The sequence below is a fragment of the Sinocyclocheilus grahami genome, unplaced genomic scaffold (assembly GCF_001515645.1).
Source record: "Sinocyclocheilus grahami isolate Dianchi unplaced genomic scaffold, SAMN03320097.WGS_v1.1 scaffold235.1, whole genome shotgun sequence".
NCBI lineage: Eukaryota > Metazoa > Chordata > Actinopteri > Cypriniformes > Cyprinidae > Sinocyclocheilus > Sinocyclocheilus grahami.
This window is the reverse complement of record NW_015505414.1, coordinates 752675-777360: the sequence shown is the minus strand read 5'-3', so window position 1 is coordinate 777360 and position 24686 is coordinate 752675. Positions and strand designations below refer to the sequence as shown.

Genomic DNA, 24686 nt, shown 5'->3' with positions numbered 1-24686 from the left:
TCGCATTTCGTGCGCCACTGACAAGGCTGCCTGACATACACTTAAAATTCGAATGCAAAAACGTTGTGGATTTTTATTTTAAATTCGACGAATATTCGAAAAAAAATTTGACAGCCCTATAGCTCATAAATAGCGGTTAATTTCCAGAGATTGTCTTACTATAGGGAGATGAGAGGGTCTGTATTACTTACTATTGGAGAACGCGTAACGGTCAACTTGGATCACGTGTACCTTAATAACCAATCACATTACAGCCTTGACGTAATTGAATTTCAGTCATAGTTGTGTGACACTCAGTTGCCGTTTACGGATACCATAGGAATGAATGAAAAGTGCCGTAAGCTGAATCCCACCTGTCGCAAAAAGTCAGTGACTTCTCTTATAAAACAGCATTTTATTTTCAGTGTAAACTCTAAAAATAGTTCAATCCAAAAGTATTGCTTAGAGTAAAACATGTTGAAGATTAGCCGATAGACTGTCGATTCATTAAATGATAAGCTGTTTATTCAGCGTAGTGAAGACTCTCCTCCATTGACATCCATAAAAAAACAGCCTCTGGTCTCCTTTCCCACATACTGCCAAAGTGGAAGCGTTAGCATTAGCCGTTATGCTTTTTGGCTAAAGGTTGCAGGCTTGCCTTCCAGTGGCTTTGTTCATTTCTGCGTTTAAGGACAATTGCATTCAGATCAACAGCAAACTGTACTGGATTCCACATGAACCATACCATAGTCTGAAAAACAGTGTTCACATCATCCAAATGAACCAAATTCTGACAACAAGCAAACCCGAGTGTCATTTAATAGTTGACCTCTCTTTTACAGAATTTGATCATCAATTGCATATTTATTGCTGCCATGATCACTATAATTAAAATTCTGTTTACCACCTGCTTACCACAGATAGTGATAGTGCAATGTTAATTTCAGCATGCAAATAATTCTCACTTTTGTGAATAAAAGCATTAGAAGATGGGGGAGAAGGGCAGAAAGGAAACAGTAATTATTTGTTGCAGTTCTGTTGATGCAGAAATTACACACTTCACCTTATTTCTTGCCTAAATATTTATTAATATATAAATGTATAAAAGTAATGCATTTATTATATAATGAAATATATTTATTAAAAATGTACACTTATTTTGACATATTTTCATGCACTAATAGCATAAATTATCTCATGCTTGCAGATAGCTACACTGGAAAAGGAAAAAGTGCTGGAGGAGCTACGAAAAGTAAAGCAAAGCAAAGTGCAAGTGATCAATGAGAGAACGCTGGAATATGCTACCAAGGCAACAGAAAATCCAGTTTCACTCCAGAATTCAAATGCTTTTGAACTACACAAAAACCAAGTGATGGCTGGTAACAGTCAGAGTGAGATGACTGACACTATACTTGGGAAAAGCTCAGTGTCTGATAAAGGCAGGTCTGGTAAAAGTCAGACTGTTTCATTCAATATCATTGATTCTGATTCCTCCATCGATCTTGCTTCTGGCTCGCCTGTAACAAGTAAATCAAAAGTGCTAAAAATTAAATCTTCTTCCAATAAAATTCAAGGTCTCAGAGGACGGATAAGTATTAAAAAGTTGGTAAAAACTAAAATAATTACTCAGGAAATTGCACTCAAGTTGCAAACAGGCCTCATCACTATAGAGGAGATAGAAGCATCACTTGCTCAATTCATTGGTAAACCATCCTCAATTGCAGGTGTTTACATGGAGTCAAGCAAGAAAAAGCTGTCCTTCCTAGATGCTGCTGCAGGAGGATTTATATCTAAAACCTATGCCATTGAGTTTCTGGAAGCACAAGCTGCCACAGGATGCATCATTGATCCTATGACAGGTGAAACTTACTCGCCGTCAGATGCTTTTGAGAAAGATATCATTACTGGGGATCTCAAGGACAAAATAACTGAAGCTTACAAAGCAGTCAGTGGTTATACTCATGCTGGGAAGATTCTTTCAGTGTTTCAAGCTATGGAGGAGAGAATTATAGACAGGCATCGAGGTAAAGCGTTAATAGAAACGCAGATCGCTACTGGAGGGTTGATTCACCCACTGATTGGAATTAGGGTACCCATGGATTGTGCGCTAGAGCAGGGGCTTGTAAATCAAGCCACCCTTCAAAGTCTCTATGATCCAGTCAGCAACCCAAAAGATTTTCACTATGCAGAAACAGGGCAGAAGGCGTACTATAGCGAACTGCTCAGAATCTGTGTGTATGATGTCCATGGTGGAGTATATCTTCTTCCTTTTGGTGACCAGCACCTGTACACCCTCTCACCATCCAGCAAACACAGGATATCGGTCATCGACACTTCTAATGGTGCGAAAATGTCAGCCTACGAAGCATATAAGGCCAGCCACATTGACAAGAGAACTTACCTATTTCTCTCACAACAAGAGAGCGAATGGCAAGAGATAACAATCATGGACTCAAGTAGGAACCTTCTACACATCCTAACAGACCCTAAGAGTGGGCGGCAGCTTTGCATTGAAAATGCTCTTAGTCTGAAAATTCTCCAAATGGAAGAGCTCAACAGCTACCGGAGTGGTCAGCTCAGTATTTCTGAGCTTGCTGATCTTTTGATTTCCAGAAGAGTTGTCTTTAAAGTTCCAAACAGTCCCGTTGCAGGACTCTGGGATGTTTCTTTGAAGAAACGACTCCCGGTTTTCAAAGGACACCAGCAGAACCTTGTGGACCGACTCACCACGCTGAGGCTGCTAGAAGCTCAGGCTTGCACTGGAGGCATCTGTGATCCAGCATCTGGAGAAAGGGTTCTGGTTAAAGAAGCACAACATCGAGGACTCTTGGATGAAGGTTTTGCCAGACAGCTCCAGCAATGTGAGCAAGCCTATTATGGTATCATTCACCCTCAGAATGGAAAGACTTTGACTGTGGCCCAGGCGATGCAAGAGAACCTTTTCCCGAAAGATGTTGGAGTGAAGTGTCTTGAGTTTCAACTGGCGACTGGTGGGCTCATTAACCCAGAGAGCCAAGAGAGAGTCTCTTTGGAGGATGCGATACAGAATTGCTTGATCGACAAAGCAACTGCTGCACATCTTCAACATGACAATTCCCATTCGAAATTTATCACCTGCCTCAAAACCAAGCGAAAAATTTCTCTCAAGGAAGCTCTAGAAAAGAGTGTCTTTGACAGCCACACTGGGTTTGTCCTTCTTGAAGCAACAAAACCCCATAGTACTGGCAATACTTCATCCTTCCAATACTTCTGGACCTATCGGCACTTCTGATATGGTTCTGGACAGTGTCTATCTAATATCAGGCCATTTTTAGTGAATGGCAGAAAAAGTAATTGACATGTCCCTTTGTGGTGGAGCATTATCTAAAATAAAATACGTATTTTTTATCCTGAAAGATATCTAAGTCATGTTGGTGAAAATGGGAGACTTTAAATGTGGTTTTTTTTCTACTGTAAGATGTTATTTAAAAATGTCTTGTATCCTTTTTTTTCTTTTCAATGGCATTTTTTATTTATGGTCAAGCATGCTTCCATGTAAAATGACTGGGAGCTTATAGACCTGCTGATTTCATGTTATATATTGTATCCAAACATAGACATTATTTTGTTAATTATGAAAGTTTTACATTGTTTTCTAATCCACCATACAATTTTTTCCCCAATGATTTTAGAGGTCTGTTGAGGATGAGAAGAAAGAGCATGGTGATAAGGTTAACAAGTTGTTAAATTGGATGAAAACGAATCCAAACAAAGATGGAAAGGCTCAAAGTGATGGCAAACCCAGCACTGAGGGCACTAGTAAGCCCCAGGTAAACAAGTCAAACTACCTGATTGTATTTTCATTGTTTTGTTCAGCAGGTCTTCAGCTTTGGATCTTACAGGTTAATTCATCTGTAGCTGTTTTAATGTCAGCATCTTGTCAACATAGTGAGCATTTCAGGGAACTGCGTTCATCATTTCCAAACGTTGCTAATGTCAAACACATCAGAACATACACATTTCCGTTGTTATGTTTCTGAATAAAGATATTATTGTGTATCTCTTCATATTTTTGTGTTGTCACATACTTGTTACTTGCTTCTGTTATCCACCCACATTTCACAGAAAGTATTTACCCATAAAGTATCTACCCATTCATTTCAAGTAGTAATTGATATAATCACTATTTTGTTCGATCACATCTGGATCAGTCATCAGGTCACATCCTATTTTTCACTGTTACACAAGGGACAACAGTGATAATCCAGTAAACATGTATCCATAAGTACACATGTGGCTCAGTCAGATACATTTACAACGTACACGTACAGTGTGATAAACTGTACAAATTACACTGGACATTAAATCACTGCATTCTTTGGTGGTTATGAAATTCCCTGCTTCAGTGATGCTGTTATATCTCTACATTTCATCACTCATTTTGGAGTGCTGCTTGGTTGTCAGAGCCAAGTAATTTAGGTGGTAAATGTTCTGTTGACTGACCCAAAGCAGAGAACAATTTACATGCCATGTAAAATAAACTGTTTCTCAAATTAGAAAGTTGTGTTTGAATGACCATTCATCCATCTACAATGTCACATCCCTAATGAAAGACCTTCTTCCATATACTTTTCCAAACAAAAGCTTTATAACTCAATCCTGATGTTTAAATAAACATGGCAGCATGTCTCTAAAAATACATTGGGATCCAAAGGTCTGAGGCCACTTGTGGAAATGCTTGTATTTTACATTTTCTGTTCATTACAACCATATTATCAGCATAACAATTTGAGTGGAAATCATTACAGAAAAAAATGACATGAATTTAAGAATCTGTATTAAGTGTATCCCCCCTTTTTGCTTTAATATCACAAACTCCATACGTGTATGTAGAACTTGATGCTCATGTCATCCAGCATGATTTTTGTATGTTCCCAAGAGCACTTTTATTCAGTAACGTTTGTACAAAGAAGTTCACATGGTCACAAACTTGATCATTTATCTATAAATGATTACATAATAAATTAGAATATCGGGGTGGTTTAGTGGGTAGCACTGTCACCTCACAGCAAGAAGGTCCCTGGTTCAAGTCCCGGTTGAGTCAGGAGGCCTTTCTGTGTAGAGTTTGCATGTTCTCCTTGTGACTGGGTGCACTGGTTTCTCCCACAATCCAAAGACATGCAGAATAGGAGACACTGTATGGCACAAACCATCTTTTGGCATTAAAATAGTACGGTCAGGATTGACTAAAGACGCGCAGTGAAGAATTAGCTCTGAAAAGGCGTGGACACAGTTATTTAAGCGCGTGACCTTACTGAATATGCATTTGTAGGAGTTTATCTTTCAAAAAAACATGTCTGAAAGCAGACGCTAATTTGCGCTACTCTTTGTAGATTGTGTTGGTCATTATGGAAATGATCTGGCTGCATCTGTGTTCTTTAATTTATGCATTGTTAGTAAATCACCCGCAGAAATTTACACTTCCATTAGCAGTTTTTTTTTTGCAATTGCGCTCTTACGCCAATTTGCCCTGTTTAGTAAACCTGGCCCTAAATTGTCTGTTGTCCAGAATTTTCCCCCACCTGTGGCCTGAGATGCTGGGATAGTCTCCAGCATCCCAGTGACCCTACAGAGGATAAGCCATTTGGAAAATGGATGGATGTACAGATGGGAATCACAATATCTTCTTGTTTTAACTTCGTTTCTTTACTGTTTTAGTTTAAGTCTTAGACCTTTGGACCCCAATAAACATATAAGATCAAATCGTGGAATTGGTTTTCAAATGTTCAATAGTATCATGTCCCCACATTTTCTGCAAATTGTATGACTAATGGTTCAGTAAACATTTATCTGATTTCAAATGGTTAAATGGCCTACAGTAGATGTTGGATGAAGTGGTTTTCAAAATGCAGTTGAAGTTATCTTAAAGGAACACTCCACTATTTTTGAAAATAGGCTCATTTTCCAACTCCTCTAGAGTTAAACAGTTGAGTTTTACAGTTTTCAAATCCATTCAGCCGATCTCCGGGTCTGGCGGTAGCAACTTTTCATTTTCCATTGGTCTTAGTACACGATCTAACTACAGAAGAGTCAAGTTTTAAATAGGAAAAATATAGAAACTCTTTGGTCATTTTTGAGCGAGATGCTAACAGTCTAATCAGATTCAATGATATATGCTAAGCTACAGCTAAAAGTGCTACCGCCAGACCCGGAGATCGGCTGAATGGATTCGAAACGGTAAAACTCAACTGTTTAACTCTAGGGGAGTTGGAAAATGAGCCTATTTTCAAAAATAGTGGACTGATCCTTTAACCTAATTGTGATTTACTAAACACTGTTCTTGTAAAGCTTTATTGATTTCTTATGTTCTATTATAGATGTCATTGGAGGAGATGGTGACAAAGAAGGAACAAATTGGAGAAGCATTGCGAACTACCCAGCTGATGCTAACCAAACACAGTGACAAGTATGTTATGTCAATGGAAGGGAAAGAATTCACTGAGAATAGCATTGCTTATTTGCATGCACTTGTCTGTGTTGTTTTAAGCAATTTCAGATTTTTAAGAGTTTTATGCGCTTTTGCAAAAAATTTTGTGAAATGTTTTCTTTCACCAGAATGACTGAAGAAGAAAAGCAAGAAGCAAAAGAACAGCTGAAATCTCTTCATCAGGCATACAGCGAGCTCTCTCAACAGAGTGCAGATGCAGCTTCCTCAGCTGATCAGGTGAGATAAGGATATTCTGCCACTGCCAACCAAATGCTGGTTATATATGGAGGTGGTTGTGTGTGAAGTGGACACACTCTCTCCAACGGCATGACTAACCTTTGTTTTGACAGCTTAAAATATATATAGCATGATAAGACAGTTTCCAAAAGCCTCTTTAACCCTTCAATGCCACCACTGCAAAGATGGAGAACGACTCCATCAAGAATGTGTGTAACTGAGTATGCTGTAAACGTACATTGCATGTCAGCCACTCTCACTCTTTCTTCACAGCAAACTCAGAGGACATTCTTTTTGTCTCCATGGGGTTCAGCACACTGCACATAATAACATAATGCTCAGCTTGTTTTCTCTAACTCTGTTGTTCTACAAAATACTAAGATTTCTGTTCACAGATGCATGTAAGCTTATATTGTGTCCCATTCTCTTGCTGATGACTTGCTCTGAGCTAGTAAAATCCATAGACCGGGTGAGTATGTTTGATCGTATTTATAGCCAAGACGGTAATGAAAATTGATGTAGTGATCATGTTTGAACGTACATTTAGAAACATCTTGATTTCAATAACATAATGCTCAGCTTGTTTTCTCTAACTCTGTTGTTCTACAAAATACTAAGATTTCTGTTCACAGATGCATGTAAGCTTATATTGTGTCCCATTCTCTTGCTGATGACTTGCTCTGAGCTAGTAAAATCCATAGACCGGGTGAGTATGTTTGATCGTATTTATAACCAAGACGGTAATGAAAATTGATGTAGTGATCATGTTTGAACGTACATTTAGAAACATCTTGATTTCTTTAATCTCTTTCCAGGCACTACAGGTCATCCAAGGGATTCTGGATGTTGAAAGTGGAGCTGTCATGTCTGTGTGTTACTCTGTGAACAATGGCTTCATCGACCAAAACACAGGACTTGGTCTTCTAGAGGCACAGCTTATAACCACTGGACTCATTTGGCCTGAACAGCACTTGTATATGGACTTAGAGGAAGCATTCAAGAACAAACTTGTGGATGACACAATGTGCAAGCAACTGCAAGACTTGAATGAAACGAAAAAATGTCTTCGGGATCTTCAGTTTGCTTTAGAACCCTTGCCGGTTATGGCAGCTCTGGAAAATGGGGCTATATCTGAGCAAACAGCTATGAAGGTCATTGAAATCCAGCTAGCGACTGGAGGGTTAAGACTGACATACACTGGTGATATTCTACATCTGGAAGGGGCTTTTCAACTTGGCCTGATACCTCAGTCGCTCTTTATCCAGATATTGGAGAGGAAGGACACATGGAAGAACTTGATTGACCCCAACACTGCAGAAAAAGTCACACTTAGAATCAGACATAAGTGACATAGCTTCCACTCAGCCGTTGAATGCAATGCAGTTACCACAAACAGCCTTTTCTATAGCAGCAACTGCCTCAAGTCTGTGCTCGATGGTAGCAAATCCTGAATGTCATGATGCCAGTAAAGACCAGGAAAAACATTCAAAATACTCACCACTATTGTCCAGTGACACAACCAGTTATACAGAAGTGCCCTCTGAATTTCCACATACAGAGGTTGTGTGGGATGACAAAATTGAGAGAGATTATGCCATCCATCGTCTTAGGGCACAAGTGGAGGAAGGTGGGATTTTGGATGTCACCTCTGGAAAACGGTATGACCTTGCAGCTGCTCTCGATAAAGGCCTTATTGATGAAGAGACTGTCTTAGAAGTACTTGCACTGCAGCTTCAAGAGGATGGTCTGAAAGAGAACGAAAAGGCTGCTTTGTCAGTTCTGAACATTTCTGTCAGTAAAGGCTGCATCTCAAGTAAGGTAGCACTACAGATCATGGAAAAGCAGAACCTTCTTGGTGGTTTCTATGATGCAGCAGTTGGAAGAACCATTAGCGTCCGTGATGCTTTAGAGACAAATCTGATTACTGATGATCTCAGCAGAAGTGTTCTCTCTTCAGAGGCAATCAGGAAGGCCATCATTGATCCAGAGAGGAAGTGTGTGCTCAGTGTAAATGATGCCCATCAGTCTGGGATGTTGGATGATGAAGAGGCTGAGAGGATGCTACATTCACAGCAGAATGAAATTGAAGACATCATGGTGCCTGATTTAGCAAAAAGAGGACAAATAAGCTTGAGATCAGATGAAGCCACACAGGTATCTACCGACATAGCATGTGTGAGCAGTAGTCAGGATCTTCTGTTACCCACCATTTGTGGCATGCCGTCTAAAGCCATTTCAGCAAAAGACGATATGTTTGATAAAGTTTCTGAGACTAATGAAATAGGGGAGGATTGTGATGTACGATGTGGTAATTTCAAGACTATGGATTCTAAAAATGAGATAGACACAACAGATGAAAGAAAAGGAAGGTTCATTTTGGAAGGAAATGAGATAAAAAGTCCAAATAACAGCGTAGACCCTTTTGTTGTTGATGTTTCTTGTGAAACTGTAAGTCATTCACCATGTATCAGGCAGATGGCATATCTTGAGACTACGGCGAGTCAGGTTGTTAGTCCTGTGCAGAGTGACTCTAGAATATTGTGTTCATCACAAAGTGATATCTGCTCCGAAGAAAGGAAATCTGAGAGTATACTTAATCCTAAACAGGAATTCAACAGGTCCAAAGTGGAGTCTGAAGCAACAAATGCATGTTTTGACAAAGGTCTCTCTGAGAGCTTGAGCACTTCACTACCAATGGTGGAAGATGTTGGGCAAGTTAGAATACTTGCAGAAGCACAGTCAACCTCGTCTTTATGTTTTGCAAGTGCCAAGTCACCAATGGAGACTGCAACAGAGGTGGAATTAAGTACTGATGATCAGTCCATATTAGCTCATGAGAAAGTGCATGCATCATATAAAGTTGAATATGCCAATAATATAAGTGAGGACCTAGATCATGAGCATTCTGATGAGGATTCAGGTGCGTTTAGTTCAGAGAAAAGAGTACTAGAGATGGTTAAGTATGAGGACATGTCAGAAATGTTCAGAAATGCACCAAAAACAAAACCTGAGCCCAGAGTGGTCTGTACAGAAAGCAGTATTGATTGTAAGATAGAAGAGAGTGATGACATTGAAGACTCTGTGGGTTTCAAAGGATCCGAGGACACATGTCAGCTCAGTTTGATAGATTTAGCTGGATCAACAGTAAATTCCAAACAGTTGCCACTCGAAATTGTTACTAATTCTAGTCAAGTTGATTCAAGTGGAGGTAATCATAACATACAGCACCCAAGTGAGCAAGGCATATTTTGTAATCATGTAGCCCCAAAGGCCACTACAAAAGATGAGTTAGCCAGGTCATCTGAATCAGACTTTACAAGTCACAATGATAAACGAGTAAAAGATGTAGTAGAAATGCCAGAGTCATCCTCGGGTCAATCTTCAGAGGATATGTTCGCAGAATCCAATGAATTGCAGTCTGTCCGCCAAATTCCAAGTCCTTCCGTCAAAATCATGCTTGATCAGAATAGCGAACAAAGTGCAGACATCTTCAACCAGTCTCAAGCTGGAGACTGTGCTACAGTGGTTGCTGAAGGTGTACACCAGGATGACCTTCATTTATCTCACATGGCGATGGCCGAAGATGAAAGTTTACCGAAATCAATGGGAAGCAGGGATATAAAGTCTTTTTTAAATGCGTTAATCCAAATGAAGATGGATGGAGCAAGTATAGACAAGACTCAAAAACAAAAAAGCCAAGCCATCGATAGCATTATTGAAATTATTCAAACTCAATCCAGTTTGAATATATCCAACTCAAATGAGAGAGGTGGGGATCCAGATATCCTTTTGGATTTGAAAAAACATGAAGGACCAAGAGAAGCTCAGAACTGGCCATCTGATGAGAGTAATGATGAACTAAAGCAACAGACTGATCTGCTGGTGATGAGTCAGAGGATCTCCACAAGCAGAGATCAAGAAATGCTCAAGGAAGTGGATGGAAAGCTAAGCAGTTTTTTGGAGTGCACTGCCCTGAGAGATGAAAGCATGGAAGCTAAAAGCATTGCTGTTCCAACCACATATGCTGCTGCTACAGATGATGCCTTTCAGCCAACCGGCTCTATCCACCAGGTCTCCATGGCAGAGGATCCAAACATAAAACAAACAGATGGCGTCAAACCGAGAGTGAGTACTGATACTACTCTCAGCTGAGCTGTGATTTGCAAAGTAATATCAAATATGCATGCAATCTGAGATCCAGATGCATGTTTTGGATAAAGGTGTAAGTATAATGGTGTACTTCTTGCAGAGATATTCCACCCAGAATTACTTGGAATGTGTTGGGAGGCTTCAGGATCATTGCGATACTCTTGAAGATATAAGAAGTGACTTGCAGACCAAGGGTCCATTAGCAGAAGACATTGAGGGGTTGCATAGTCAATTAGAGGAAGTTCAGGTTTGTCACTTATAAAATATAATGCCTCTTTTTTTCACTTGACAGAAATTCTCTTAACCCGCAGACCCCAAATACTCCAGTTTGCCAGTGCTTTCTGTCTGCATGGTTATCTGTGCTGTAGTCTATTGCTTGTTCCTTTACTCTGTCGCTCTTCTTCACAATTCCTTCCTTTTGTTCCCCAACTACTCCCACCCACTCTGTTTCTAGTCTCTGGAAGCACAGATTGCTGCTCTTCCTGACTTGCTTACAGCAGATTTGAGTGCAGCAGAGCAACTTCTGAATTCTGCTGATGAGCTCATTCCCATGCAAATCCACCAAGATTTGGCTGCAGTCTATGTAGATTTACAGAATGCTTTCACAGATGTTTGCCACTTGTCAGCTGAGCGAAGTAATGCTATTCTACTAGCCGTTGACACAGTGAAGGTTAGTAAAGACGTATGAAAAGAAAGCAAGAGCAATAGAGAATGATGAAAATTATATTCTCACACTTGTTCAAATATGGGTTACAGATCCATTTGGAAACCTCATATCAAGAGTTGCTAAGCTGTCTTGATAAGGTCTCAGCTTGTATACAAGGCAATTATGAGATGGTGTCTAAGCTTGATATCATGGATGCTGATAACATAGAAAGAACTAAGAACAAGGTTCAGCAAAATAAGGTAAGTTGTCTTGTACGTTATTGGAAAGTATTGCTAAAGTTGCCTGAAATACAATGTTTTTATACAATTAAAAGTACGGTTTATCTACCACATCAAATTAAGTCTGGTGAGTTTTGCTTAATTGTTCCTGATTCAGGACATAGAGAAAGACTTATCAGGAACCCGGCAGCTCCTGGAAGACGCTGCTTTTGATATCCAAAACTTCATTTCTGAGCATGCTCAGTTCCTGAGTCCGACTCATAGCAGATACCTTCTAAGGGCTCTCAGCGCTACCCAGAGATCCTACAAAGAGCTCATGGACAGAGTCTTCACTCAGAGACAAACTCTAGAGGTCCAACTGGAGATCCGTGAGGAGCAGAATCAGAAGAAGGTCTGAGAGAGATGGAAGAGATCACACTGACCATTGACCTTTACAGTACCAAATCACATGAAAATGCATGAAGATATGTTTGTTGCTTTGATATGTTGTATATTTTGATATCAAGTGTTGGAAAATGGATTGCCATTTAAGAGGTAACCCAAAAGACCCCTTAAAGTATTATTTTGTTTAAGGCACAGACAATATCTTGCTACTTATGGCTGCAAAATCTGGATATGCCCATGGGTGATCACAATTTTTTTTGTTATTTTTTACCAACTTTTAGGAGTACACTAGCATGTAGTGCAAATTTTAGTCTCAAAGCTTGTATGCACTATAAGCCAACCCCCCCCCCCCCTAAATTTTCTACTTCACGGGGTCTTTATAAAGAGTTTTAATTATGTTTTAAGTCAAAATTGACTATTCATGAATGTATTATTTGTGTGTGCGTGTTTTGCTGAGTTTAATCACATGACTTTTCTATTCTATGTTCTATTTACAACACAGAAAAGCCTTGACTTGATCACTGCCACCAACTTACCTTGTTCTGTTCATGTGTGCGTTTTTCAGGCTGCCTGAACCTATTCAGCTCTTACTACCAAAGGACCAGTGTTTTATTCTATGTGAACAGTAAAGGCAGCACTAACCCACCTTTCTTTACCATTGCCAAAACCCCTTTGAATTGCTGGCATGTTTACAGCATACTCAGTCACTACTAATGGTTCAATGCTCAGTATTTTGTGTGATGCTGCTTTAGCTCTGTGGAAGAGGTTTCTTTTCTAATTGAGTCTTTATGTTATAGGCTGCTGTGGAGAAGCAGAGGGAGTTTTCAGAAAAGCTGCAGGAGCTGTTTGATGATCTGACACAGACAGAAAACCGCCTCATTGGCCACCAGCAGCAGGCTGCCAGTGCAAAGACTGTGGGAGACCTCCAGCAATACCAACAAGAGCATCAGGTACAACCTGGTAACATTTTCTACAATGCTTGTTCATAGAATACACATCTTTATAAGGTTATTGTTGGACTTTGTTAAGCATCACTAAAGTTATTACCTGTGCTGCTGCTTCATCTTCTGCTCAAGACATCGACACATAACTCATCCCACACATTTAGCAAACAACCATGAAAAATACCTCCATTTGTGCTAATTATTGAACAAAAACACTCTAAAAACACCCACAACACCCTAGCAATACTCTAGCAACTCTTAGTAAATGCATAGCCATACAACCACACAAATCAGCCTATTGATGACATAGAAATACAACTGTAGCAACACCTTAGAAACCATCTTGATTACTCAAGCAACTACCAGGCAACATGCTAACAACCAGTCAGAATACCATGGCAGCTGCATAGCAATGTTGTGACAAACATTTTCTGTTATATCCCTATATTTAAGATAATGAACTACATTATTTTCTGGAATAGTTGTTTATTTCCGTAATAATTAATAATATATGCAACTGTTGTATTTTTCATATTATTCCACATAATCGATTAGCCACTCATGTCTGCAAGTTTCAGTGATTTTACCGTGGTTTGCATGCATAGGAACACCCCTAACCCTTACCTGTGGTAAAATTACTGTAATGCATGGCCTTATGTGGCTTGTTGCAATTAATTATGTGTGTGTGTGTGTGTGTATGTTGGTCTCTCTCAGGCTCTACAGAAAGACCTGCAAGCTAATGCCAGTGCTCTCAATGAAGTCATCAGTAGCACAAAGAAGTTTCTGGAGGAGAATCGTAGCAAACTCACTCCAGAGCAAATATCAGCTCTTGAAAACAAACTGGAGGAATTGAAGAGCAAAGTGAACATGCTTAACCAGAGGGCAGAAGAGTCAAGGAAAGATCTAGAGACGGTTTTGACCAGTGCTATCAAGCAGGAGACTGAGACGGTTAGAGGGGAAAAACACTTTCACAAACACTATTCAACCAAAAGATTTCAGCAGATTGAATTTAGTCACTTTCTCTATTGCATTTTGTTTGTGATGGCTCTCAAATGTATCTTTGGATTTTCTGTGATTTTCAGTAAACCAGAGCTATTTTATGTGCAACAATACAGGTAGCAGCTGTTGAACAACTTGAAGAGAGCAAAACTAAGATTGAGGGTCTTCTAGACTGGATCTCTAACGTTGGGAAAGAGAAAGAAATGGGTGGAATACAAAAGGACCAGATGGTTAAACGGAATGGAAACATGCCTGAGAACACATCAGTGAAGAGAATAATTGGAGAGGAAGATGATCCTAATGGAAATGCATTAGATACTACAGACAACACAAGTCTGCGTACTGGTGAAAAACAAGACTGTATAAACCTGGACCTGGACCAGCAGTTTAACAGGGTTCAAGTAAGTACTTGAGTATATACATTGGTGCTTGAAAGTTTGTGAACCCTTTCGAATTTTCTATATTTCTGCATAAATATGACCCAAAACATTGATTCACAACATTTTAAATGGGTTAAGGTCTGGACTTTGACTTGGACATTCCAAAACATTAACTTTAACCATGCTTTGTTAGAACGACTTGTGTTCTTAGGGTTATTGTCTTGCTGCATGACCCACTTTCTCTTGAGATTCAGTTCATGGACAGATGTCCTGACATTTTCCTTCCGAATTTGCTGGTATAATCCAGAATTCATTCTTCCATCAATGATGGCAAGCCATCCTGGCCAAGATGCAGCAAACAGGCCTGAATCATGATACTGCCACCATTATGTTTCACAGATAGGATAAGGTTCTTATGCTGGAATGCAGTGTTTTCCTTTCTTCAATCATAACTCTTCTCATTTAAACCAAAATGTTCTATTTTTGTCTCATCCAACCACAAAACATTTCTCAGATATCTCTCTGACTTATCTACATGATCTTTAGCAAACTGCAGATGGGCAGCAATGTTCTTTTTGAACAGCAGTGACTTTCTCCTTGCAACTCTACCATGCACACCATGGTTGTTCAGTGTTCTCCCTGATGGTGGACTCATGAACATGAACATTAGCCAACGTGAGAGAGGCCTTTATTTGCTTAGAAGTTCCCCTGGGTTCCTTTGCAACCTGGCAGACTATTACACTTCTTACGTAAAATGGCATAAGACAACGATGTCATGTAATTTTCTGCATTAGGTGGGAATGAAGTTAATTTGGCCATCTTCTTGCGTCGCTTCTTTCTTTTGGAGTGAGATTTCCTCCAATATTTTGGTCTCATTTGTTTGATTGGGTTCTCTTTGTCTACGTTCAGGACTTGTGTGAAAATATGATTGGGTCAGTTTTTGGAGGTCATACTTACGCAGAAATATAGAAAATTTTAAACTTTCAAGCACCTCGGTAGCTGTAAATATCATGATTGTCATCACACTATTAGTTCAGTCAGTACCACTCTGTTTGATTAAGATTATTTTAGAGGTCCTGAACATTATTTTGGCAGCAGGCTTCACTCTGAAGGGTTCAGATTCTGATCTGTCCACGAGCAAACCTCACTGAGGTTGGAAATCCCGGAAGCCTAATGCAATTACCAGAATTTTTAATATGCAACAGATATAAAATTCCATGCAAAAGTGATACAGGTTCGTAAATGATAATGGACAAGATTAAGCAATGATTAGCTGATTTCCGTGGACAAGACGTCTTGCTAAGGCTGGCCGCACACTAGATGATTTTCAAATCTTAAATGATTTTAAAACCAATGGAGACCACAGACATGAAGACAGTTCAACCGATTTTTAGCCTTATAATCCTCTGAACGCACACACTAGATGATTCGACCAGACCACGAGACCACGCACTTGTTGATTGTAGGAACGATTTCACAGTGACACGTGCTCTCACAGACACTCGCGAGATCAAACGTGACTTGAGAAGAAAAACAAATAGAGGACAATCTACGTTGTCAGCTGGCTCTCCTGGTGCGCGTTCTGTTTCACAGTGAAAAACAAAGTATAATAAAGAATATGGGTGATGTTTTCTCTGCTTTCATGACATGTTTGTGGCTGCCAAGTATCAGTGATTTTCAGTGACAAACATGTTTGATATTTATGATTTGAGTTCGGGATGCTCCGTCTCGATCGGGAGCAGATAAATAATCGTAATGACACCACACACTATAGGATTTTTTTGGACAAAAAATTGTTTGCGACAAGCCGCGAATCAGGCCACACCCCCGATCGTTAGGGGATGCAAATCGGGCTTAAAATCGGCCTTAAAATTGTCTAGTGTGCCTGTATAAGGAGGAACTGGGGATGGAGGAGGGTAAGCGCATGTCTGTGCGACAGACTAAGGCAAGTGTGAGTATGGATGAATTTATATATCATATTTAATTGTAGTGGGAGGAGTTACAATCAGCTGCGCATCAGCTGATGCTGGCTGTCACGCCGTGGTCTGCCTGAATTACGCTTGAGCTCCATTCGTCACTCAAACTACATTTCATTCAGGACCACTCTGTTTGATTAAGATTATTGTAGAAGTCCTGAACATTATTTTGGCAGCAGGCTTCACTCTGAAGGCTTCATATTCTGAGCTGCCCACAAAAAAAACCTCACTGAGGTTTGAATGCCCCAACACAATGACGTAGTATGTTCAATTCCAAGATCAATCATGGAGCCGCAGCTCAATCAGCTGTCCTCCAACCATCAGTGGAACATTGGTCTGTGCACCTCCAACTCTCATGGACCAGTCTTTGTCAAGGCCCTACTGATTCTCTGTCCAATCTTAACTTTTGTGGATGCTCTCTTGTCTCAGCACAGCAGAGGAAGCATATTTCAATTATAATCAAGAATGCTGTTCTCTGGTAAGGCGATTGGTGAGGATACTAACATAAAACGGATGTACAACAGACAAAATTTTGAATAGTCCACGAGAGGAAAAAATTATGCTCAATTATTATCCCCCCAACAAAATAGAGTATAACGGTTAGCTTAAATGAAGATTGTTGTCTCCTTAACTGCAGGCTATTGGCAATACCCAAAAACCTGAGCAACAAGTATGTTTCCAATAATACACAAAAAGCAGCGTAGCCAAACAACGAGAACAATGATAAAACAGTATATGCTCCAATAATGACTTAGTAACAAGCACGTTGCCAATAACCTGTTAACTTTTAAGTATGAGCATAAAAGGAAAACTTAGCTTAGCTTATGAAGACACATTCAGATGAATGGAGAGTGAAGAATATCCAGATGTGATGAAGATGCTTGATCTTACTGACGTCACACTCCTTCATGTAGGGAGGGCTGATCTCGACTGAATTGTTCTGAAGCCACTTCCAAATCAAGCCGCTTTTATACTGGTCGATGCGGTCAATTGTGAGTTCAAGATCATGAACCTGAATCAAGTGAAATTCATGTGAGGAACAAATCCTTTCATCTGATTGAAAGCTGTCCTGTGTGGTCTGCCTGAACTACGCTTGAGCTCCATTCGTCACTCAAACTACATTTAAAAACAAGGGCTAAGCAATTATATTCACCATAAGATCATTTGTTTATATTGGTGCATTCATGATCTGTAGACCCATAATATTTAATTAAATGGTGACTTGTTAACAGTGTAAATGAGATTCAGGTGGTTAAAACTAATTCAGATTACTAAGCTCTCAATTCCCCATCTCCACAGGCCCACCACCAGGAGATCTTGTCTCAACAGCAGGATCTGATCATCGCCACACAATCAGCACAAGCGTTACTCGACAAACAGGCTCAAGTCCTGTCACCCGCTGAAAAAGACAAGTTACAGAGGGACATTAAAGAGCTGGAGGGTCGCTACAAGGCCTCCCTCACGCAGGCCGAGCAGCAGATGAAGCAGGTCCAGACTGTCCAGGAGGAGCTTCAGAAGTTCAAGGGGGACTGTGAGGAGTTTGAGACGTGGCTACAGCAGGCCACAGGGGAGATGGAGGAGCTCGGTGCGCCCGCTGCTGCTCTGGACACTCTGAGTAACAATCTACAGAGACAGAAGAGTTTCTCTGAGGACGTCATCTCTCATAAAGGAGACCTGCGTTTCATTACCATCTCCGGTCAGAAGGTGCTGGACGCAGCGAAGGCCTGTGATTGTAGTGAATCTGGGGGAGCTGGCGGCCTGCCAGTGGTTGAAATGTCCGGGACTTGTGCTGCAGTGAAAGAAAGGCTGGATTCTGCCGCCAGTCGCTACAAAGCCTTGCATACGCAGGTAATTTTCCTGTTTTTTGGTCTTTATGTAGAATCCGTGTCAGAATCTTCCAATCCTAGAGGTCACTGCAAAAACAAAAAGAAAGAAATAAGAAATTCAGTTTTGCTTTAAAAAATTAAACAAGAGTTTGCTGGATGGGAAATGAAGCCCTTTATGATTGCAACCAATAGATGGCAGCATTTGCCTCTAAATTCAGCAAACATTCAAACAGTATTGAGCAGGTCTGTTATGACATTATTGATCCCTTCAGTCGTTTATATAAATAATGAAAAATGAAACTAATCGTTTGAAATGATACACTGAAAAAGCATATTTCTGACGCGTTTCAGTGTAATCAGCTGGGAAATAACCTGAAAGACGTGGTGGACAAGTACAAGAAGTATGAAGATGCCAGTGGTGCTCTGGTGAAGTGGCTGAATGTCTCTGAGGAAGAGTCCAGAAGGCAGCAGTCGGAGCCCATTGCTGGAGACCCACAAACCCTACAGAGACAGCTGGAGGAGACCAAGGCATGAGCATTATATCATTATATTCAGTTCACAGAATTATGACGCAATTATAATGTAACTCTATGTGTCCAAACAGCGGAGATCTGCCAGAGATCTTTGTGCGTTCTTTGTTTCTGTTTATTTCCTGGTTAACATTTACCAAATGGCAAACAATCGATATGTTGTATACAAACAATGTAATTCTCATTCTCATTTGAATGATCACATGGAATTTTAATATTAAATATAATCAAATATAACAATGCCACTACATACATCTGAAACTCATGATAGCACAAACTCTCACTGCAAAAGAAAAAAACTTGTTTTTTGTTAGACACAAGTCAGAAAGTTACTTAATGTTGGTCAGTATATATATATATATATATATATATATATATATATGTGTGTGTGTGTGTGTGTGTGCAATTTAATTTCACCATAAAAAAGCTGAACTAGCTATGAAAGTATTATTTTCACTTTTAAAAAATGGTAGTCTGTTTAAATTAGTTTACTTACTATAAACAAAGACAGCTTTGAAAGACCTTAATGTTTATTTTGATGTTTTTACAATTCTATTTCAAATACAATTACAAATTTCACTTTTTTCAGTGTATTTATAGCCCTTAAAGCCTGCCCCAGCACAAATAACTTACAGTAGCTCAGATTTAATTTGCTTGTGGGGTATTATAGCTAGTTGCTCTTGCAAAAGTGTATACAGATGCAGACAATGCTAATCACACTTAAATAGATTACTTCTCCCATGATGCACTCTGAGCAGATTCAGCTCAGCAGCAGTCAGATCAGATACACACAGGGGAAATATATTCATGCTGCATTACTGTTCTCTAGAGATGTATAGTACAGCTATATATGTCCTTATGCTAAACAACTCAGCTTTTTTAATGTCACTGTGTCATATGGCGTATTGATATGGATATAGATCACACACCAACGATGTTGTGCTTTTAAGATAATCAGTCAGTAGGCTGCACTTCTATTAGTGAACTGTAGTAAGCATTGGTCTGTTCCAGAGTCTTCAAGGGCAAACAACGTCCCGTCAGGCTGCGGTGGATTCGCTGAGAAAAACAGCTGATGCTTTGATCAGCGCAGAGGGAGACCTGCTGTCCCATCCAGAGGAGATTCAGGAGACAGTGGGTGAGTCAAATTCAGTCTCACAAAAACATGCCTGGGTCACATTTCACACCAGAAGAATAGCACTTCTGAAAAAAAAGCCTATTTTAGGATAAAAATGTATTATAAATTAAACACAGTATAAGGCCGGTTTTACACCGCAAGCATGAGCGGCACATATTCTTTTGGCATGCATGTTAACAAATGAGTGCACTCACACCGGGAGCAGGAGCAACAAGTGAGCATCAAGCAGGAGTGAGCAGCAGTGAATTGATGCTTGATTGACACACTTTTGATGGACAAAATAAATATGATTTCCCACAAAAAGTGATAAAAATGCACAGAATGCACAGAATAAGCAAGTTTATAAATGACCAACTTCTAAAAACAAGAACACTAGTTGTCTTTGTAAAGAAATATGTAGCTTTGGAGCCGCTGCTGTGACGCTGTACAAACGCTTCCAGTGTGAATACTCTCACGAGTCTGCAGCTATGCTGACATGAAGCTGACGCGAAGCTCAAGCTTACGGTGTGAAACAGGCATAACACACACTACGATTTTGGGAAGAAAAACTTGAATAAGTTTCTGTTTGTAGATGACATCATAGAGAGATACGACAACCTGTCGAAGTCAGTGAGTGACCGCAATGAGAAGCTGCAGGTGACTCTGACGCGCTCTCTGAGTGTTCAGGACGGCCTGGATGAGATGATGTCCTGGATGGAGAAGGTGGAAGAGAGCGTGAAGGAGATGCCAAAAGTGCCGCTGGACTCCAGCTCTATTGCAGATGCTCTTAGCAAAGAGGCAGTATGTGACCTTTGACCTGTCATCCAAAGAAAGCTAATATGCAACCACATAGCATAAGCATACCAGACAAAACTGTGTAATTAAAGAGATAGTCCACCCAAAAATGAAGATACCGCCTCGTGTTGATACCCAAACCTGTTTGGAACCTGAACATAAAACGATTTTGTGAAGAGTGTTGGTAACCAAACTATTTTGGATCCCATTCAGTTCCATTGTATCCGTTTAAAAAAAGAACTTAAAGACAACCTGTATTCAAAACTGCCCCTGTTCATTAAAAAAAATATTGAACTAAATATTTCATTTGAACAAAAAAGGTTTACGTCCGTTTCTTTCAGGCTCTGGAGCAGGACATGTCCAGCAGGCAGAGCAGCATCTTGGCCATGAAGGCAAAGGTGAAGAAGTTTGTGGAGAGCGCTGAGCCGGCCGCTGCCGTACTCCTGCAGGCTAAGATGGAGGGCTTGTCCCAGCGGTTTACTGACGCCTCTGAGCAGCACAAGCAGAAGGTGGCTCAGATGGAGGAGCTCAGAGACAAGGTGGAGCAGTTTGAAAAGACATCTGAGAAGGTGCAGCAGTTTGTACTGAAGAGCTCACAGGCTCTCTCCGAGACAGACGGGCCAGGAAAGAACGTCGCTGAGCTCTCCCAGCTCGTCCAGGTATGCTGCTCACTCACTAAACGTGACTGCACTCTTCCTAAACCCAGTGAACTACATATTTTGATTGGAGTTTTATGGCTTTGGTTCATGTCAATTAGCTTTGAGGTCAAAATCTATACTGAATGCCCTATGAGTCCTCCAAAAAGCTGACAAAATTGTCCTATATTGGATATAAACACTAAGAAGTACAGACTTTCTCTTCTAAGAATACAGACTAAAGATACTGATAACTCATTTTAAAGGGGTAGTTCACCCAAAATGAAAATTCTGTCATTAATTACTCACTCTCGTGCTGTTCCAAACCCGTAAGACCTTCGTTCATCTTCGGAACACAGTTTAAGATATTTTTGATGAAATATGAGTGCTCTCTGACCCTCCCATAGACAGCAAGGTAACTACCACGTTCAAGGTGCAGAAAAGTACCAAGATGATCGACAAAGTAGTCCGTGTGTCATCAGGGGTTCAACTGTAAAGTTACTGACCCAGATCCGGGTCAGCGCCGCCACACGCTCGCGTCATGATACTGTCGTGAGCGTGCGTCCACAAGTGACAGAGTAGAGACGAAAATGTGGAATAAAGTTGTTATTTTTGTTTTCTTTGTGCAAAAAAATATTCTCGTAGCTTCGTAACTTTACAGTTGAACCACTGATGTCACGCGGGCTACTTTGTCGATCATCGTGGTACATTTCTGCACCTTGAACGTGGTAGTTACCTTGCTGTCTATGGGAGGGTCAGAGAGCACTCATATTTCATCAAAAATATCTTAAACTGTGTTCCGAAGATGAACGAAGGTCTTACGGGTTTGGAACAACATGAGGGGGAGTAATTAATGACAGAATTTTCATTTTGGGTGAACTAACCCTTTAAGGTGAATACAATTTTTCTTTTTTTTGTCCAATGTAATGTTCTAGCATGAAAATATCCATATAATACCATCTGCCAATGAATAGCAATAGCAAATCCATAAAAATCATGACTGTGAATTGTTTCATTATTAAAAAACGGGATGGACAGCGAGACAGGAACAGAGATAACCTGTCTATGTTCAGTTATCTGTTTATGTTTCGCATTTTGAAGTTTTAATCAAATCTTTATTTGTAGGACACAAATGCAGAGTTAGCCGAGCACGCAAAGGATATGGAAACGCTCCAGAAACTGACTGAGGAACTCGGCAAGCTGGGTCCAGAAGGAAGCACAGCTCTTCTTCAGAGCAAGATGCAGAACATCTCTGACAACTTTAATGCTTTGAAGGAGACAATTACTGAGAAGTAAGTGATTATTAAGTAACAGCACTTAGCATAAAAACAATACTTAGAATAAAAACACAGACTATGCCTCAAATTATGATATTGTCTTATTCCAATGTGTCCCATTATTTTTTATACTTCTCTAGGCTCTGACATATGTCCCTGTTATTTATTTAATTGGATAAAGTGACGCTAGAACTGTTATAGAATTAAAACCATGTGCTATAATGGAACAGTATTACAAGAAATGTAATGTTATTATTTATGCTTTTGCCAGATGTCAAACTATTCAATAAAACTCGATATGCATATGCAATGCGTGTGTATTGCAGAAAAGAGGAGGTTTCATCCTGCCAGAAGCAGCTGCAGGAGTTCAAAGCTGCCGCAGGGGTGTTAATGAAATGGCTGGAGGAGACAAAAGAGCAAGTGCCAGTGCTTCAGCCCAACTGCAGTGAACAGGGCCTGGGAACAGACCTGCAGAAAGTCAATGTGAGTGATGGACTTAACTTTTCACCTCTTATTGTGGGACCACAAAACCTTCAGGACAGAACGATGATGTAAATGAACAGAAAATAACTAAAAGAAGACACACATCTCACTGAGCATGGCTGACTCTTCAGTTAGAGGCACTTTTAACCATTTAAAACCTATTTGTTAATTTTTGTTGATAGAAATTTTTAATAATTGTTTTGTAAAATAATGGTAACAACAGCATTGTTTCTAGCGTTGTGACATATTTGATATAAAAAAGAAGAAAAATGGCAAAGCATTGCATTTTAGCACTGTTTGTGAAATTATAATAGAAGAACTGTTTGTGTGGGAAAGAAGCCCAAAATAGAATAATTCTAGCAAACATTCTATCACACTGATCAGCACTGGGGATCAGAATGGGTGGGGTCATGCACTAACCTCTGGTGCAGAGGGGGGTGCAAGAACGGTGGAGAAGAAAGGGGTGGGGGGGGGGGGGGGGGGGGGGAGAGTTATTAAAGACTCAAAAGAAACAAAGATTAAGAATTTTTAAATCTATTTCCATCCTTCATAGAATCCTCTTAAGGAACTGACATGTTTATTTGAAGAATCCCCTGTATAAGGAGAATATACACTCCCAGGAAGTGTTTCTCCAGCTTTCTCCAGAATCTCAGTGCTCACTATTCAAGAATGCGTGTGTCATGTTCTAGATGTCAACAGAAAATGATGAAAATGTCTAAATGTCTCTTAACTCTATATAGATTTTAAAGTTTTCAAATGACATTTTCTGGTCTTTTTGTGTTGTCTGCAGGGCTTATTGGGCGATTGGACTTCCAAAGCTCCTGCAGTCCAGGATATAAATAGCAAAGGACCTGCTCTATGTAGCCTAATCAGTGTTTTGACAACACCGGCCAAAGCCAAGATACGTCACAACTCAGGTATTGCCCAGGAATATTTTAAGATTTCACATGTCTCAATTCTACGTGATTGCTCATTAATTCCACCTAGCGTAAAAGCAAACAGAGTTTCTCTCTCTCTCTCTCTTTCTTTAGGATCAGCTGTCAATAACGGTTCTGGTCCAGGCAGCCATTCCTATCTGACAAACCAAGGTGAAAGTTCATACTAGTGATGCATTTTTTGCTGTGTCCAATAACTAATATTATGGCCAATTTAAATGTATACTATGCTGTCTATTTTTGTAAAACAATGAGCGTATACTTTATTTGCCATTAGAGTTGATGCTGGTACAGCAGAACATGTCCTACATTAACAACAATTACGAACATCTGGGGGAACTCCTGAAGGCCAGGTCCTCCGAGCTCGGTGCTTTGTTAAAGAGAGTTCAAGGTGTCCATGATCAGGCTGAGTCTTTACGTCAGTGGATGGAAGACACAAAGAAAACGGCAACATCATTGAGCAACCATCCTTCTGGGAAAGACACAGTAAAATCACAGATAGAGCAACAGAAGGTACATTAAATACATTACTGTGGATTATTTGTAGGTGGTTGCCAGGTTGTTCTGGGAGTATAATGCCATATTTCAGGCTATTCCACATAATTTCCAAAATTTTCTTAAACAATCACTGCAGAAAGTCTGAAAACAGTGCACACATTCTATGTCAGCCTTCCAATAAATTGTACATGGAA

At 40.0% G+C, this 24686-nt stretch overlaps 1 protein-coding gene across 1 annotated transcript in view; it reads left to right on the top strand.

Annotated features, from left to right (window-relative positions):
* The window catches only part of LOC107597724 (dystonin-like), a 171409-nt gene that overhangs the window by 91435 nt on the left and 55288 nt on the right, over window positions 1-24686 (top strand). Inside the window, exons 36-58 of the mRNA XM_016288894.1 lie at window positions 1187-3240; window positions 3653-3788; window positions 6336-6424; window positions 6574-6682; window positions 7498-7990; window positions 8022-10807; window positions 10932-11078; window positions 11286-11501; window positions 11588-11737; window positions 11874-12107; window positions 12898-13050; window positions 13759-13992; window positions 14160-14444; window positions 17699-18247; window positions 18577-18753; window positions 19767-19890; window positions 20462-20670; window positions 21006-21323; window positions 22425-22591; window positions 22903-23059; window positions 23850-23976; window positions 24091-24147; window positions 24272-24507. Of these exons, the coding sequence (XP_016144380.1) occupies window positions 1187-3240; window positions 3653-3788; window positions 6336-6424; window positions 6574-6682; window positions 7498-7990; window positions 8022-10807; window positions 10932-11078; window positions 11286-11501; window positions 11588-11737; window positions 11874-12107; window positions 12898-13050; window positions 13759-13992; window positions 14160-14444; window positions 17699-18247; window positions 18577-18753; window positions 19767-19890; window positions 20462-20670; window positions 21006-21323; window positions 22425-22591; window positions 22903-23059; window positions 23850-23976; window positions 24091-24147; window positions 24272-24507 (9207 nt within the window). The remainder of the gene's footprint in view (window positions 1-1186; window positions 3241-3652; window positions 3789-6335; window positions 6425-6573; window positions 6683-7497; window positions 7991-8021; window positions 10808-10931; window positions 11079-11285; window positions 11502-11587; window positions 11738-11873; window positions 12108-12897; window positions 13051-13758; window positions 13993-14159; window positions 14445-17698; window positions 18248-18576; window positions 18754-19766; window positions 19891-20461; window positions 20671-21005; window positions 21324-22424; window positions 22592-22902; window positions 23060-23849; window positions 23977-24090; window positions 24148-24271; window positions 24508-24686) is intronic.